General features: G+C 40.1%; 1 protein-coding gene and 1 long non-coding RNA gene across 11 annotated transcripts in view; one reads left to right on the forward strand and one right to left on the reverse strand.

The window, feature by feature from the left end:
• Nucleotides 1-2,216: 2,216 nt before the first annotated feature.
• On the reverse strand, nt 2,217-5,193 carry LOC103092048 (uncharacterized). The gene is made up of 3 exons (XR_458318.3): nt 4,638-5,193; nt 2,820-3,011; nt 2,217-2,301 (listed from the first exon to the last, which is right to left on the reverse strand). It is a non-coding gene; the product is annotated as an uncharacterized LOC103092048 (long non-coding RNA).
• A 1,454-nt stretch (nt 5,194-6,647) lies between these two features.
• Nucleotides 6,648-18,100, forward strand: part of WDR31 (WD repeat domain 31) — a 28,974-nt gene continuing 17,521 nt past the window's right edge. Inside the window, exons 1-7 of one of the 10 annotated variants that reach the window (XM_007475011.3) lie at nt 6,722-6,874; nt 7,559-7,698; nt 9,490-9,555; nt 10,407-10,457; nt 12,167-12,286; nt 12,774-12,903; nt 15,163-15,237. In XM_007475011.3, coding sequence (XP_007475073.1) covers nt 12,240-12,286; nt 12,774-12,903; nt 15,163-15,237 — 252 coding nt within the window. In that variant the 5' untranslated portion in view covers nt 6,722-6,874; nt 7,559-7,698; nt 9,490-9,555; nt 10,407-10,457; nt 12,167-12,239. Of the gene's footprint in view, nt 6,875-7,558; nt 7,699-9,489; nt 9,556-10,406; nt 10,458-12,166; nt 12,287-12,770; nt 12,904-14,878; nt 15,031-15,162; nt 15,238-18,100 lie in introns of those variants that run through there. The other 9 variants (XM_007475010.3, XM_007475015.3, XM_056812421.1 and 6 more) reach the window with 9 other exon arrangements.

Genomic DNA, 18,100 nt, shown 5'->3' on the forward strand with positions numbered 1-18,100 from the left:
AGGCCACATTTGAACCCAGGACTTCTTGGTCTTGCCTCCCAATCCATTAAACCACCCTCAGCTGCCCTCAGTTTTTTTTTTAAATATCTTGTGCCAATGACAAGACTGCCAAACTGTGGCCCGCTTTACCTCCCCATCTCATTCACATCTATTTTCTTCCAAGTGTTCATTGTTTTTGCTGTAACAAATATCATTCATATGGCATCCCAGTCTATGGTCTAGATCAAAGCCTGCATTAATTAAAACCTAGTGTAAACCTGTAGAAGGAAATGGGAAACCACTCCAGCATCTCTTTGCCAAGAAAACCCAATGGACAGTATGGCCCATGGGGTCACGAGGAGTTTCAACAACAGTAACCCCATAATGAGGGAGGTTATAGTCTTGCTGTACCCTGAGCTTATCTGGAGATTCATCTTCAGGTTTGGGCACTATATTTTCTTTTAATTGTCATAAATTTAACAATTACCTTCTTCTAATTAACAATTAGCTTCTTTAATACTTCAGTGAACCTAGAATGGCTCCTGGATAAGCATCCTTTTCCCTCTAAGGGGGCACATTTTATGATCCATTCTTTGTTCATCTAGTATATTCCAAACATGGGGGACAGCCAACAGAAGGGAACAGAGATAGATGAAAAAGAAAGGATCAAAACTGAGGTAGACAGAGATTAAGTGAATTGTCCAGGGTCATGCAGCTATTGTCTGAATTCTATTTTTAACTTGGATCTTGTATGTTCATAACAAGTTGGCCTGTATGGCTTCAGGGGAGCAATATATAAGAAGATTGGAAAAGCAGGAAGGGACCATAAAGAAATTTTAATACCTTACAGAATAGTATGATTGATCCTAGGTATAAGAGAAAACCACTAAAATTCATTGAAGAGGGGGAAGGAGACAGAAATATGCTTTTAAACTTTTAACAACTAGCTCTCCAAAAAGTACTCACCTATATACTTTTACATTTAATCTGAATTATGAACATTTTCTCCAATGTTTTCTTAAGTCTAGACAATCAAGCCCTGATTTATAGCTTGGGGATTCCTAAGGTGTACATGCTCACACTTAAAATTTAACAAATGGCCCTTGAGAGCCAATTTGAGTAGGTCCAAGCACACCTCTGGAGGGACATGGCATGATCAGACTTGTGTCTTGGGAAAATCACTTTCTTAACTTTGGAAGTTAGATTGGAGTCAGAACAGATGAGTTATTTAGGACCTAAATTAAGACGGTGATTTTGTGAGTGTTCAAGTAACAGAAAGAAATTACAGAAAGGTCCCCCTTCCCCAACTCCTCAAAAGAAATTTAGAAAACACTGCACTGAGTCTTATTCAATCCAAGAAAAAAAAATGAGCCATTTTTCCAGCCCATGTTGTTATAGGGAAACAGAGGGATCTCACAGGAATAGTCACTTTCAGACAGACAGAAAGTATGAACCTCTGAAAAAAAGAGGGTCAGAATTTTAAAACAAATTTTAAAAAAGAAAGGGATTTGAAGTGAGACAAAACCCAGGGAGAAAAGAATGAAGTTGAAAAGTTGATATTAACCTCCAAATTAAATCAGTTTTTATGCTTGATAACATTAATTCAGTAGGCTTCGACAGGCCGGCTAAACCTTGTGAGGGTAGCCATCGGGTCGACGTCTACCCCTGGTGAACTAGGGCTTTGCTCACCCAGCATGTGGAGACTGCTTCGGCAGAACAGGCGGAAGAAACCAACAAGAAGGTTCAACGGCTGAGATGGCGATGCAGCAAAGCACTGTGGAGTACTTAGAGCATGATGGAGCACAAAAGACAACACGGACATCCAATGCAGCTGAGGAAGTCTCCAGGTGTAATGACTTTTCGTGCCAATGGACCCAGGCTTCCAACGCCGAGAGAGTGGGACTATCTCTGTGCATCGACTTTTCCCCTTAAGTCTTCATGCACAGGTGTCTTTGTGCACAAAAATGCACAAAGACAATCGTCATCCTCGGTTTGAGAGACAATCAACAGCTATAAAAGAAGTAGTTCTTAAATTCAAATCTGGCCTCAGACACTTATTAGCTGTATGATCCTAGGTTAAAAAAAAAAAACTTAATCCTGTTTGACTCAGTTTCCTCATCTGTCAAATGAGCTGGAGAAGAAAATGCAGACCATTCCAGTATCATTGCTAAAAAAACCCCAAATGGGGTCACGAAGAGAGACAAAACTGAAAAACACTTAAATGACAAAATGAAGGAGGATGGCAAAATTTTATTTAGGTATGAAATGAGAGACACCAAAGATTCATTGGACACATAAGTTGTTTTTTCTTCTTCTTTTTTGCTATGACAAAAAGAAAGGCAATTGCAAAAATTCATGTAAGTATAGACCAGTGATGGTGAACCTTTTAGAGACCAAGTGTCCAAACTACAACCCTCACATGGCATGTGAACCACCCCCCTTTACCCCAGAGAGGGGAAGGAAGAAGTGCTCCCATTGGGCTGCTGGGCAGAGGAATGGGTCATGTAAGAAATGTATTCAGGCATGTGTGGAGAGAGGGAGGGGAGCATCCCCTTCTGGCACATGTGCCATAGATTTGCCAATATGGGTATAGACAATTTCCTCCTTTAAAAAAAATAACACCTTACATTCTGTCTTAGGAACAATAGTAAGTATTGATTCTAAGGCACAAGAATGGTAAGGACTAGGCAATGGGGGTTAAGTGACTTGCACAGGATCGACACAGCTAGGAAGTATCTGAGGCCAAATTTGAATCCAGGACCTCCCCTCTCCAGGCCTGGCTTTCTATCCAGTTGCCCCCCTTTCCTCCTTTTAATATCATAATCAGAATATAACCTTACTATTGAAATTACTGTGACTCATTCATTGGACATTGCCAGATTGCTCTATGAGAAGCCCACAATGGATTACAGACAGTGAAGAAAGCTGGTCCCTCCAGTTTAAGAGACACTAACAAACTGGATCGGGTCCAGGAGAGGGTGACCAAGATAACGTCTCAGAAGTACAATCAAAGGATCTGGGGAACGTTTCTCCTGAGGAATGAAAGATGACAAGGGAGACAGGATTACTTTCTTGAAACATAGTTTGCATGTTTCTTTGTACCTAGCATTTTTGTCTTGGGTTATAGTTCATTGGGCAGGTCTTATCTCAGTGTACAAGATCGTACAGGTTCCTAGAGAAGTTTGTAGTTCTCTCCACATAGTTCTATCCACTATGCTACCTAGCTACCCCATGAGGAAGAATTTTTAAAAGGGGGAAGATGAGACAGTTATAGCAGTAGTAGCCTGGTAGTATAAATTTGATGAAGTATGAAGTATGATTTCTCCACTCCTCCCCTTCTCTCAGCTGAATTGATAGAACAATAGAATGTCATCACAAATGATGAGGTTTGAATGTGTTAACACAACTAGCATCTCATGATCCCTTTGTGAGGTATGAAAATCTCTCTGGTTGAATAAAGATGGGCACCACCTGACTATCAGAGCAAATAAATTAGCCAATGCCCTGGAGTTAAAAAAAAAGAAGAATCCAAGGAGATTTCAGCCAGTGTGCTTCTGGCCTAGAAGAGGGAATTTCTTTTTCATTCATAATATAGCTTTGAAGGAGACCTCCTCTGTCTGGCCTTTCAAAATTCTTATAACCAGATCTCTTAATACTTTCCCAAGACTTTTTACACAATATTCCCCTCCATGGATGCTACACTGGCCAGCTTGCTGTTCTTCCAACAAGACCCTCCATCTCTCATGTCCGTCATCTTTGTCCTGGTAGTTGTAGTAGTTATGGACTTCTTGACCTTCTCACCCCTACCTCTGAGCTTCCTTTACTCTCTTTAAAACTCATTTTTAAACCTCACCTTTTTGAAGACTCCTCACATCTCTTCCAGCTTCCCCTCTGAGATCACTTTCCTGGGTACCTAATTATTTACACATTGACTCTCCTATTAGAATGTGAGTTCCTTGAGGGCAAATTCTGCTTTCACCTTTCATTTGCCAGCACTTAATAGTCTCCTGATTGGTCTCTCTATGTCAGGTCTCTTCCCCACTCCAGTCTGTCCTACACACTGCTGCCAGTATAATTTTTCTTAATCATTCTATGTCATTCCCTACTGAAATTAATTTCTATTGCCTCCAGGATGCCTTACAAATTCCACTATTCAGTTGTTGTTGTTGTTGTTTTTCTTCTTTTTAAATCCTTACCTTCTGGGAGCAACTGGGTAGCTCAGTAAATTGAGAGCCAGGCCTAGAAATGAGAAGTCCTAGGTTCAAATCTGTCTTCAGTCACTTCCCAACTGTGACCCTGGGCAAGTCCCTTAACCCCCATTGCCTAAGTCCCTTACCACTCTTCTGCTTTGGAACCAATACACAGTATTAATTCCAAGGCAGAAGATATGGGTTAAAAAAATAAAAATAAAAAAATAAATCCTTACCTTCCACCTCGGAATCAATACTGCAGAAGAGCAATAAGGACAAGGAAATGTCAGTTAACTGACTTGCCCAGGGTCACACAGCTAGACTGTGTCTAAGGCTAGATTTGAACCCAGGACTTCCCATCTCCAGGCCTTGTTCTTTACACACCGAGTCACCTAGCTGTCCCCTCTGTTGATCTTTTAAAGCCCTTCATAGCCTGACCCCCAACCTAGCTTTCCAGTTGCAATGGACCTTATTCCCCTGTACACCATCATATAGCCAAAGTGGTCTTCTCTCTTTTCTTCATTCAGGACATTCTTTCTCTAAGAGTGCCTCTGTATTGGTCATCATATATTGCCTGCAATCCTTCCTTTTTACCTCCATCTCCTAGACAACCCAGACACAAATACAAAAAGTCTCTGCTCTTAGGAACCATAGGATCAAGCACAATTCTAGAGTGGATTCTAGAGTGCTGCCCATCTTGAGGTCCATATCCTTGAGGTTAGGGTGATGGACTAAAGACTTCCTTCAAGTCCCTCCTTCTACAAGAAGTCTTTCCCCATCCCTCTGAACTCTAATGCCTTTGTTCTTTGTTATCTCCAATTTATCCTGGATAGATGGATACATATGTGTGTGATATGTATATGTATAAACACACACACATACACACATATATAAATATATCAATATATATGTAGCTACATGGCAAAGTGGGTAGAGCACCAGTCCTGGAGTCAAGAAGACTCCTCTTCCTAAGTGCAAATCTAGTTTCAGAGACATACTAGCTGTGTGACCCTTGACAAGTCACTTAACCTTGTTTGCCTCAATTTCCTTATCTAGAAAATGAGCTGATGAAGGAAAAGGCAAACCACTCCAGTATCTTTGCCAAGAAAACCTCAATTGGGGTCATGAAGAGTCAGACACATCTGAAAAATAACTGAACAACAATATATACACATATATATGTTTGCATATAGATGCTTATATGTTGTCTCATATGACTGTGAATTCCTTGAGAGCAGGTGCTGTCTTTTACCTTTCTTTGAGAACCCCTAGCATGTAGAACAGTGCTTGGCATCTAGTTGAACCTTAAGAAATGTTAAGTGAGGGGGCAGCTGGGTAGCTCAGTGGATTGAGAGCCAGGCCTAGAGACGGGAGGTCCTAGGTCCAAATTTGGTCTCAGACACTTCCCAGCTGTGTGACTCTGGGCAAGTCACTTGACCCCCATTGCCTAGCCCTTACCACTCTTCTGCCTTGGAGCCAATACCCAGTATTGACTCCAAGACATAAGGTGAGGGTAAAAAAAAAACTAAACTAAAAATAAAAGAAATTTTAAGTGACTGAATGAAAATGAATGAGACCTACAGTTTTTTAACATGGCCAATGTGGGATTTTTTTTTTGCTTGGCTATGCATATGTTACAGTTTTCATTCTTTTTCTTTTTTCCCAGAAGGAAGGAAAGGAGTTAGGAGGAAAAGGGGATTTACAATAGGAGCTTCACACCCACACCCCTCCCACCAAGTGAGAAGAAAACAGAAGGAATGAATCACAGACCAGCTTTGCAAGTTACATACTGAATATATTATACAGTATACTTAAAAAGAAAAGCAAGCTTTAAACAATATTCACAGTTTCACATACAATCAATCCCCTCTTGTCCTACTATATATGGAGATTTATTTGATGTTTGCCAGAAGTTTTTTTTAAGAAAAAAAATCATAGGATCATATATGCCTGGAAGAGACCTCTGACACCATTTTGTGCAACCTGCTCATTGTACAGATGAAAAAACTAAGACCCAGGAAGGGTTAAGTAACTTAATAATAGGTAGCTTTTACATAATGATTTAGCCACTTTGCAAATATTATCTCATTTAAGTCTCACAACAACCGTGAAAGTTAGGTACTAATACTATCATACCCATTTTACAGATGAGGAAATTGAGGAGTCACAAACAGCTAGTTAAATGTCTGAGGTCCGATCTGATCCCAGGCCCGGCGCTCTAACCACAGAACCACTGCCCCACCGGGCTGCCTAGCCCAAGGCGGCACAGCCTTCTGACATCTGAGGTGGAATTCGAACGCCAGGCCTGGGGCGGTTATGGAACAGGCAATGGCCCGGTTCCTTCCCAGGTGGGCGTAGATCATCTGTCTTAGAGGGCCAGGGGCCTTCCAGAAGGCTGCAGTCTCTGAGGGTGCAGGAACTCCCTCGGGCCGGGGGACAAGGGTGTTGAGAACGCCGAGAGCACCGAGAGAGCAACGCTGCCCTAGGAGGAGGAGCCTGAGGAGGCTGCTCCGTGCGGGGCCTTTCTATGGGTGGAACCCTCCTCGGCCCCTCTCGCGCTGCAGCCCGGACGCTTTTCATGGACACACCAACACCCTAACAACGGGCGTTTCGTTGCTAAGGGCCTGCTGGAAGAGCAGATTCGGGTGCGCATGGAGACTGGAGGCGGCGGACTTACGGCCTCCTCCCTGCCTCAGCCCCTCACAGTACGTTTGGGATGGCGTGGGGTGAGGGAGGGACCGAAACCCACAGCTTGGCATACTGGGTCCCTTGGGTGGGGGCGGGAGCGGGAGCGGGGTAAGGCCCCTACAAGACTCCCTCCCCACTCCCAGCCTCCCCGCGGAGGGGGGACCCCCTAGGTCTTCCCTCCCCCTCCCCCACCTGTGTGTTCTTCAGCTTAACTTCTCTATTTTAGTTTCTTCAATTGTAAAATGAGAGGGTAGGACTTCATGATTCTACAAGAGCCCTTCTAGCTTCAATTCACAATATTAAAAGATTAGATGCCCTTTAAACCCTAATTTCCAGTTTGCATTTCTATTGAGCAAACGACCTCCATCTTTAAGTCTCCCTCCCTTCCCCCACCTTTTTTGGGTTTCTTGGCTCCTGATTGGGGCGAGGGTGGAAGTCCGCCTCCATACCCTCCTCTCCATCCCTTTTCTCTCCATTGGTTATTCCAAGGGACAAGACTTCTCTCTCTCTTTGTGACTTTTTTCTTTTACGCACTGTGTGATTTTGGGAAATCATTTTTCTTTTGAAAGCCTCTTTTTTTCCAGCTGTAAAATGAAGAGGTTGGGTTAGATGATCTCTAAGGACCTTTCCAGCACTGACATTACATTATTCAGTGATTCACACTGATAAAAAATATTAAATAGGTGAATTGTTTTAAATAGGTACCATCATCACAAAGCTGGAAATCCTTGACTCCAAAGAACATACTATTTGATGAACAGAGAGATCCTGATACATTGATGAGGAGGATGAACTAAGTTACTTCCAAGGTGTCTATATATATTTATCATTTGTGCATAAGGTACTACTATAAGTTTTCCCAGTTGTTGAAAAAAATGAAATTAATTTCAAAGTTCTAAAGGTTCCCTTTTATTTTGGAAAGAAAAGTTACCTTATAATTCCTTCTGCTATGGAAATATATGACCAATGAGAGAAAATAATTATGTATACTATTATTAATTGCAGTGACTGACTAGCAAGGGGATATCCAAATCATTTCTCTCAGAATAAACTTTGGAAATATTTAGATTTATTCATTTGCCATACATCTGGTAGGATTTAGGTTAAGTTATCTTTTTATTGCAAAACTGTTCTATATATGCTTTTTAAAAAAGTTTTATTTTACTTTCAAGTCTCATTCTCTTCCTACTACCCCCATAAAAAAAAAGGAGAGAGAGATAAAGCAAGAAAAGCTAAATGTATTATAAAGTATATCATCAAGGAAAACAAATTCCCACATTGGCCAACCTACAAATTTTGTTATTCAGTCATTTTTCAATCTTGTCTGACTCTTCATGACCTCATTTGGGATTTTCTTGGCAAAGATACTGGAGTAGTTTGCCAGTTTCTTCTCCAGTTCAGTTGACAGATAAGGAAACAGAGGCAAACAGGGTTTAGTGACTTGCCCAGGTTCACACAACTAAGTGCCTAAAGCTAATAATCCTCTGAGGCTGCATTTGAGTGCAGATCTTAAAAAGATTCTAGGCCCAGCATTTTATCCACTGGGTCACCTGGCTGCCTACAAATACTTTTTACAAATAAAATATTTCCCCCTGTTAATCACCAATCAACTTGTTATGTGTATTGGTTCTAAGGCAGAAGAGTGGTAAGGGCTAGGTAATGGGGGTTAAGTAACTTGTCCAGGGTCACACAGTTAGGAAGTGTCTGAGGCCAGATTTGAACCCAGGACCTCCCATCTCAAGGCCTGGTTCTCAATCCACTGAGCCACCTAGCTGCCTCCAATCAACTTATTTCATACTTAGACCATTGCAATTATAGGACCAGTTGTAGACCAAACGACATTTTTGTTTTCTCTTTTAAAAATTTTGATAGGTTTGGGAAAAGGAATAAATTGGTAGCCTGGGAGCTCTGACATCTTGTCTACTTCAGCAAGCATTTAGGCAGCATCTGCTATATGCGGAGTGCTTCCTAACCACAAATAGTTCTTCCTGGAAGAAATAAGTAGATCTCCGCAAAGCAGATCAATAAGAATTTGGATATGCTGAGGTTGAGGTATCTTCAGGACATTTAGTTTGAAATGTCTAATAGGCAAGACTAAAGCCAGGGGAGAAACTGGGGCTAGGTATGGAAATCTGAGAGCCATTTGCATAGAAATGGACTAGACTACTAAGAGACAGTACATAGAGAAGATACCATATTACATAACCCTGAGGAACACTCACAGATTGGGCTATATGATATATAGATAATACAAAGAAGACAGAGAAGGAACTGTCAGACAGGTAGGAGACCCAGGAGTTATCATGAAGACCCAGAAAAAAGAGAATACTGATGCAGAGAGAATTGGTCAACAAGGTCAAATTTAGATGGAGGATGAGGACTGAGAAAACACCTTTAAGAGAATATTGGTAACTTTGGAAATAATAGTTTTAGTTGAGAGAAGTCAGAGGCCACATTGCATAGTTACTGAAAGGTGAGTGAGAGGAGAGGGAGGAATTGGAAACAACACAGAGAGCTTTTTCAAGGTATTTAGTTAAGAAATGCTGCTGTTCAGTCATGTCCAACTCTTTGTGATCCCATTTGGGGTTTTCTTGGCCAACCTACTGAAGTCATTTGCCATTTCCTTTTCCAGCTCATTTGACATATGAGGAAACCAAGACAAAGAGAATAAGGTGAATTTCACAGGATCATCCAGCTAGTAAGTGTCTGAGGCTGCATTTGAACTCAGGTCTTTTTTAACTCCAGGCCTGGTCCTCTATCTACTAAGACATGTAGCTGCCCCAAGCTGGTTAAGAAATAGAGGATATAGAATGAGAACTTTAGTGGGGTGATAGATTTAGTGAAAGTTTTTTAAGGATAGTGAAAGCTTAGGCATGTTTGAAGGCAGAAGAGAAGAAACAGTAGATAGTGAATAATTGAAGATTTGACAGAAAGAGAAAGGAAAGATGACTAAGGATGTAATCTTCTAGAGAAGTTGGGAAGGGATGGAACTAAATTCTTACTCATTATCTGGACCCCCTAACCCTTTCCTATTCCAAACTTCTCTATTTCTGTTGAAGGCATCCCCAGGATCTGACAGACCTAGGAATGTACCTTGCATTCACTATCCCAGACCATCTTCTAAAATTGGGATAATTAAGATTAAGAATGTAAGATCCATCTTTCTATTAAACAGAACTAGTTTCCATTAGGATGAATAATGGAAGTCAGATTTAACCAAACCTAACTTAATTTCTCCATTTAGATTGGCAAAGGTAGTGGAATCCCATGATCAGGCATGGGACTTCCCTCCATCACCATAAGGGGACCTGGGAGGGACTAGAAAATAAATTTATATAATTATAGCACACCTCCTCATTAGACATCCACCAGTTAGAGAGGTCATGAGCTGTCTAGGGGAGGGGGACAGCTGAATAATAAACTTTCATATTTGTATTTAAATGATTCAAGACTCTGGATGAAGGATCTCCGGTTGCTGAGAGAAACCTTAGACCATAATTTATTGATTCCCTGCTGGCTAATTAATAAATTTATTTTTTTCAAACCTAGAACCCTGACTCTTGGAACTTTCATCCATTACATATCCTTTTGGTCTCTCAGGTTTGTAATTATCACATTATCCTCAACTCCTCAGTCTCCCTCAAGGAATTTATACAATCAGTCACCAGATTGTGTTTTTACCTGCACAACATCTCTCATATCTGATGCCCTCTTTCCACTCCCATAGCTACCACCTTAGTTTAGGCCTGCAACTCCACCCTGGTCTAGATTATAAGAACAGCTTCCTATTTTGGCCTCCTTTCCTTAGGTAGCCTGATCCCATTCTGTAGAACTTTCCTGGCTCCCATTCCAGTTCCTGCCCTCTGCTCTCTAGCCAAATTGGACTTCTCTCTGTTCCTCTTCCATCTCCATGCTTCCACATTGGCTGTTCCACATGTCTGGGACACACTCCCCTCTCAACTTATCCTCAGAGCAGCCCCCACTTCCTTTAAGACACAGGCACCATCTTCTCATTCTTCATAAAATCTGTCCTGTGCTTCTCAGCTGCTAATGACCTCTGTTAGAACTTTCTTTGCATTTAACTATTTTGTCTATATTTATATTTATGTACTTTGTGATATATATGTACTATTTGCTATGTGCTGTTATTTATATTTTTATATGCATTTATAGTCTTCATCATTAGACTATAAAATTATTATATGTGACATATATAAAAATAATTAGAATATAAATGCATAGAGAACAGGTACAATCCATTTCTCTATTATTGGACAAAAACGGCACCACACATGCTATGTGAAATCTCTTTAATAAGTACTACAAGGAAAGTAGGGTTAAGGGCAAAATGCTCAAAAAATTTGGTTGTTGATACATAAAAAAGATAGGAACTTGATACAAAACAGCACTGTTTTGTTCATGTTAAATAATTAATTTAATTAAATAAATAATATGTAAATACTAGTGGCCCCTTTCATGAGCTATTGCTTGAACTCCCTTTATGCCTTCCCCACCCCTTGAAGGGTCATGTAAGGAGCAAGTCAGGGTCTCTGTCTAAGGTCAAGTCAGAAGGAGTAGTGAGGACCAGCCCTTCTTCACCCACAGCCTCTTCTGCATTAGAAGTACAAAAATATAGCACTTTACCATGACAGAGACCTAAATTTTATTTGCAAAAGTGGACTTTGGAAGGATTGCTGCTTGTGAATTATTGTGAAATGGTGCAGTTTTCTGCATTCTCAATCATTCTCATTGAAGAAATTGGGCAGAAGCAAACTCAAAATTTGCATTCTGTTCAAAATGTTTCCTAATATATCAGTTGCATTGAAATAAATTTGCATTTTTAAACCCTTACCTCTTATCTTAGAATCTATTGGTTCCAAGACAGAGAAGCAGGAAGGGCTAGGCAATTAGGGTTAAGTGATTTGTCCAGGGTCAGTCATCCAGCTAAGAAATGCTCAAGGCCAGATTTGAACCTAAGACCACCCATCTTCAGCCCTGGTGCTCCATCCACTGAGCAATCTAGCTGCCACAAAATTTGTATCTTCAAAATAGGCATTTTAACAAAACTGATTGTGTTGTTTTATTCTTTGTACTCCCATCCCCATAGTTCCTGGTATATAATAGATAACAAATATTTATTGGTCGATTCATTCAGTCATTGATATGGAAAGAAAATCAAAAGGCACTACAGTCTTTTGTAACAAACCTGGATGCCCAGTAGTGATTATATTCTGACCATCTACTCTTGCTTCTTTATCACTGGTGGAATTATTTTATATCCAGGTGACATAATTTCTATTTATTTCCAGGGATGCTGGCTCAAAGATACCAACAGTGGCATGCTGTATTGACACAGGTGTTGACTGAGTGTACTTTGCAACCATGGGGAAACTCCATAGCAAAATCAAACACAACACCTACAAATACAGGTACAGTGTGATCTTGCCCTAACCCAGGGCTCCATAAGCTTTCCAGCCCAGAGCCACATCATCTTTTCACTAAACAAAAGAACTTAGAGAGGATGGCCAGTGAGGCTGAATTACCATCCTTTGAAGGACTGGCTGGTGTGTTTCCATTAAGGTAGATATGTCCTGTAAGTCTGACATAGTGCCTGTTTCTAAGCCAGTAGAACTTGCAAATGTTTGTGGGAAATTGTCTGAGTATTAATAAGTTTCCTTTTATTTAGTTTCTCTGGGCATTTACAGAGTAATAACAATTTCCAATTGCTAGCAAGCCTTTTAGTATCTGACTGCCCTCAGCATTTTTGGTGCTTCAGTCCTCCTACTTAAGTTGTTCTGGGATCCTGACCCCAACTCAGACCATTCCTTTCCCTGTGCTACTCTCTTGGTCTCAGTGGCTTCTTCCTCTACCCTCCTGAAATTTTTCACCCTGTGATTTGAATCCCCTCTTTGCCAGAACTGAAGGATACCTGGAAGAGAATAGTTCTGTTAAAGTGGTCCAGGAATACAAACCAGCTCACACTGATGCTGTCAGCTCTGTTACTGCTCTGAATTCAGCTATTTGTGTTTCAGGAGGAAAAGATAAGGTAAACATGGCTGCACGAATTGTAACAAGACTGAGATTTGGCTAAATCTAATTAATAATCTGAAAATTAGAATTTAAAAGTTTAGGATTAGAAGTGAGGGGGAAGAGTACAGTGGATTGAGAGCCAGACCTAGAGATAGGAGCCCCTGGGTTCAAATCTGATTGCAGACATTTCCTAGCTGTGTCACCCAAGGCAAGTTACTTAACCTCAATCAATGCCTAGTTATTACCACTCTTCTGCCTTAGAAACAGTACATATTATTATTGGTTCTATGACATTTAAAAAATGATTTTTAAAAAGTAGCCATAATTGGCTGTTCTAGATTTAGGGACTATTGATTAGCTAAACTAGATTATTCAATCTGTTGGTTCTATATTAATAGCCTTCTTTCCCTCTTGGGAAGTGTATTTACACCTTTTTTCTAGGACTCCCCTGAACACCATTACTTCTTTTTGCTTGTGACTGCTTTGTTTCCAATGTTTTTACTATTTTCTAATGTCCACAACTACTTTATTAATAGACATTAAACCTGTACATACATACATACATTGTAGCATATGTGATTGACTACTACTCTTAAACAATGAATGGAGGACAGTTGTCCTTAGAAACTTATTTTTACTTTTTCTTAAAAGCCCAGCAAACTTCCAGAGGGACCTCAAATCTGGCCTCAGATACTTTCTAGCTTTGTGACCCCAAGCAAATAATTTAACCCCCTGGATTGATGCGTAGTATAGTGATGGTAAACCTTTTAGAGATGGAGTACTGGGCCCTGTTCCCCACTCCCAGACACTGAGTGCCCTGCCCTCCACCTTATACCCCAGACAGGGGAGGGAGAAAGTGCTCCCATTGGGCTGCTGGGCAGGGGGGGGGGCAGGTATGGAGAGGGGGAGGAGAGTGGCCCCAGCACTTTGCTCTCCTCCAGCTATGTGCTAAGCTGTGAGCTATGTTCCCTTCATACCTAGCACCTCTCCAACCCCACCATGGGAATTGCCTTCACCACAGACTCAACAGGCTGTTTGCTCTGCTCCCTTAGGCAGCAGTGAGCCCCTCCCCCAGCATCTTACCCCAGAGAGGGAAGGGGGGGAAGCATTTCCATTGGCTGCTGGGCAGAGGGGCCAGGGAAGTAAGGAATGTCCTCAAGCACATGGAGAGGGGGAGGGAAACAGCTCTGCCTCAAGTCCCTTTGGCTTTCTAGTAAAGAACTCTGGTGGGTGACTGCAGGTGTGCCCACAGAACGGGGTCTGCATGCCCTTTTTGGCATGATTTCTATAGGCTCACCACCACTGGCTTAGTCTTTGCCACTCTTCTGTCTTAGAATTGATACTAAGACAGAATTTAGAGTTTAGGGGAAAAAAGTTCAATGAACAATTATTCTGGAAAACAATGTGGGCTTTTTCAAGAAAAGTAACTAAATTGTTTATCCCTTTTGACCTTCTGAGTATATGCCCTCAGAAGGATAAGGATAGAAAGAAAAATATGCATTGAAGCATTTTGTTTTGTATCAGCAAAGAAGTTGACCCAAAGGAGAGGTCTATTAATTAGGGAATGGGTGAACAAATTGGGGTCTACAAATATGATATAATGTTACTGTTTAGGAAAAGTTTGTGAATTTGATGAAATCAGAGAAATGGGAAGAATCAGGATATAAATATACATAATAACTACAGAAACATAAATGAAAAGAACAATAAAAGGAAGCTATACTCTAATAATTACAGTTCCCAATCTCAGTGGCAGAGAAGTGACAAACTACAGAGTTTAGAATGTGTATATCATTAAAAATGATCATTAATTGTTTATTTTTGCTTAACTTTTTACATGTTATAAAGGAGATTCAATATCAGGTAGGAATGATGGGGAGAGTATATCCATAATAGAACAAGATGTGAAAACAAGACATATCAGTAATTTTCTTTAAGGCTAATGCATTAAACCTCAACTTCTATAAACACTTTTGAATTTACTTTATTAGATCTTTATATTTGAGCTTAGCCTCTACAGAGAGAAGAGATGAATAGGAGATCATAATGAAGGTGATGAGAGGACAGCGAAGTAAATTAAATGGAATCAGTCAGGGTGATATGATGTGCCAAAGGAAAGGATGAAACCACTCACAGTGTAGAGGTATGAGGTTGAAGGATACTGAGAAGAAGTAATGCAAGGGCAGGGGCTGGAGGCCTATGAACTGTACTTATATTCATTTGAACTAAAATATTGTGGTCAAGGTAAATGGTTCTAACCACTCTCTCTTTACAGATGGTTGTGGCTTACAATTGGAAATCTGGAGATATACTGAAAAAATTCAAAGGACATGAAGGGGAAATCACCAAGGTATATTCAGTTGAATTCAACCAACATTTAAAAATACCCACTATGTACAAGATGCTATCTGGACTCTGAGGAGACAAAGTCAAAAATCAAACCATCTCTGTCTCCAAAGTATTTGCAATTTATATTCTCCTGGGGGAGGTACACTATGTGCCCAAAGAAGTAAACTTTATATAAAGACAGAAAATCATTTTTAAGATGGAGAGAGAGCACTGTCAGCTGAGGGGATCAGAAAAAGAAGTTGGATCTGAGCCATACTTTGAAGAACACTCAGCAGAGGGAAGGAGGCAGGGAGTATATGAATGACCCCCTGGCAGAGGCACAAATGTGAAGGAAGAGGCAAAAGATGGAATGTTGTATAGAGCAAACAGCTAGCAAGCCCCATTTGACCAGAGTGGAGAGTCTTTGAAAGGAAGTAATGAGAAGTAAGCCTGGAGAGGCAGGCAGGGGCTATACAAAGCCTGAGGATTTTTGCATTTTATCCTACAGATAATAATTAGGAACCAGATGAAGATTTTGTTAATTTAAAGGTTTTTTTCCTAATTACATATAAAAACAAATTTTAACCTTCATTGTTTACAATTTTGAGTTTTAAATTTTCTCCCACCTTTCCCCCCAACCCTGACAAATGAAGATTTTCAACTAGCAGAGTGATATATGTGGTCAGATGTTTTATGAATATCCATTTGGCAGCTGTGTGGAGACTGGATTAGAGAAGAGAGAACAGAAACAGGGAGACCAGTAAGCTATTAAAATAGTCCAGGTGGGTGGTGATGAATTGTCATTGTATAAGAGAGTTTGTCCAAACTCAGTCAAAAACAAAATACCTGAACTACTAGAGGATTAATTAGTACTACAGAATTAGTAAGTCCATATTACTTGTAGTCATTTGTCATTTAAAGCTGCTTACAACCTGTCTCCAATCAACCATTCCAGTCTTATTATATATTACTTCCCTTCACTCTACTGTCCAGTCAAAACACCATCTAGTGTTCCTGCCCCATGACATGTCCTTTCTTATCTCCATGCCTTTCTATGTCTCTCCCCAATTCCTTCAAGTATATCAGCCTTTTTTTTTACTTTCTACTTTTAGAATATATTTTTCTTCTAAACATTCCCTAAAGTACCACCTTCTTTCTTGATTCCTTCAGCTGATAGTACCTCTCCCTGCAAATTATCTTGATTTTATTTATTTTGTATACATTTAAGTATATGTATATATATATATCTAAATCTATATGCCTTTCCCACATCTATATATGTTGTTTCTCCAATAGGATATAAGCTCCTAGAGAGCAAGGGCTGTTTAGGGTTTTTTTTTTTAATATCTCTATGAACCAGAACAATGCCTGATATATCATGGGCACCTAATAAATGTTTATTGGCATTTATTTGCAGCTAAGTGGCCCAGTGGATGGAGTGTTGGGTCAGAGTCAGGTAGACCTGAGATCAAATCCAACCTCAGACACTAGTTGTGTAACTCTGGACAAATCACTTAATTTCTGCCTACCTCAGTGTTCTCATCTCTAAAATGGAGATCTCCAGAGTTATTGTTAGAGACAAATGGGATTATATTTGTAAAGCACTGAGCACAGTGCCTGGCATTTAATAAATGCTAATTCTGGGGGCAGCTGGGTAGCTCAGTGGATTGAGAGCTAGGCCTAGAGATGGGAGGTCCTAGGTTCAAATCTGGCCTCAAAACACTTCCCAGCTGTGTGACCCTGGGCAAGTCACTTGACCCTCATTGCCTAGCCCTTACCACTCTTCTGCCTTGGAACCAATATACAGTATTGACTCCAAGATGGAAGGTAAGGGTTTAAAAAAAATTTTGTTAAATAAATGCTAATTCTCACCCCTCCAATTAATTGATTGTTTAATCATAATGGAAGATTCTAAATTTGTTGATACAGCAAGTCCCTTCTCTAGGAAAAGAAGAGCATACTACTCATCCCATCATTTTTGCTAAGTATAAAACATCTGACTTCTGTTTTTATTCATAGTAGCTCAGGTAATGAGCAAGAGAGAACAGAGTCAGCTCTCCCTCAAATCAGAGAAGAGGAAATTCTTCCTGATTCAACTGACATTATTCACATGGTCACAGAATTTTAATTGACTGCATAGGTGCATGCAGTACCAGGGACTCTGTTAATGTATTGGGAGGGATACAAAAGAGGCATAAGACAAGAGGGACTGCCGTCTAATCAGGGAGACAGGATTTATATACAAGAAAAATTTAAATGAATTAATTTTTAAAATGAGAACAATACAAGAGATGTCTAAAAGCATCATACAATAAAGTGCTAAGTAAATAACAGAGCAGAAAAACAGGAAGAATTTCACCAAGTAGGTAGGATTTCAGATGAGTCTTGATGGGTAAGTAGGATCTCAGCAGGCAGAGAGATAGGGAGCCATGCCAACAAAGATTCAGAGACAGGGAATAAAACTGACCCTGTGGTCTCTAACAAGTTCTCAGTTTATCTCTTAGGAGTTTGATATTCTGTTGGCACAAATATCAATTCCTCTATGTGTTCTTATCTTGTATAATTCTTGTTCATGTTCCCTGCCCCCCCCCAGCCTGCAATAAACCATAAAAGACCTTCCTCCAGAACTTTTTTTTTAACATTTCATGGACATTGCTATAGCAACTCTATTATTCATCTCTTAATGAATTATGTTTTTCATCTGTTATCTTTCATTCTTGCTTCATGGCCAACATACTTTTCTAATAAAAATATTTCCTTAATGATATATGCCCCTTCTTGAGCATAATTCATTGTAGGACTGTATGTTATAGGTTACTTATATAAACCTTTTTACACCTGTGATTTTGATTTCATGACATCAAGAAGATGGGTTTTTGGCTCAA

This window comes from Monodelphis domestica, chromosome 1, assembly GCF_027887165.1.
Source record: "Monodelphis domestica isolate mMonDom1 chromosome 1, mMonDom1.pri, whole genome shotgun sequence".
NCBI lineage: Eukaryota > Metazoa > Chordata > Mammalia > Didelphimorphia > Didelphidae > Monodelphis > Monodelphis domestica.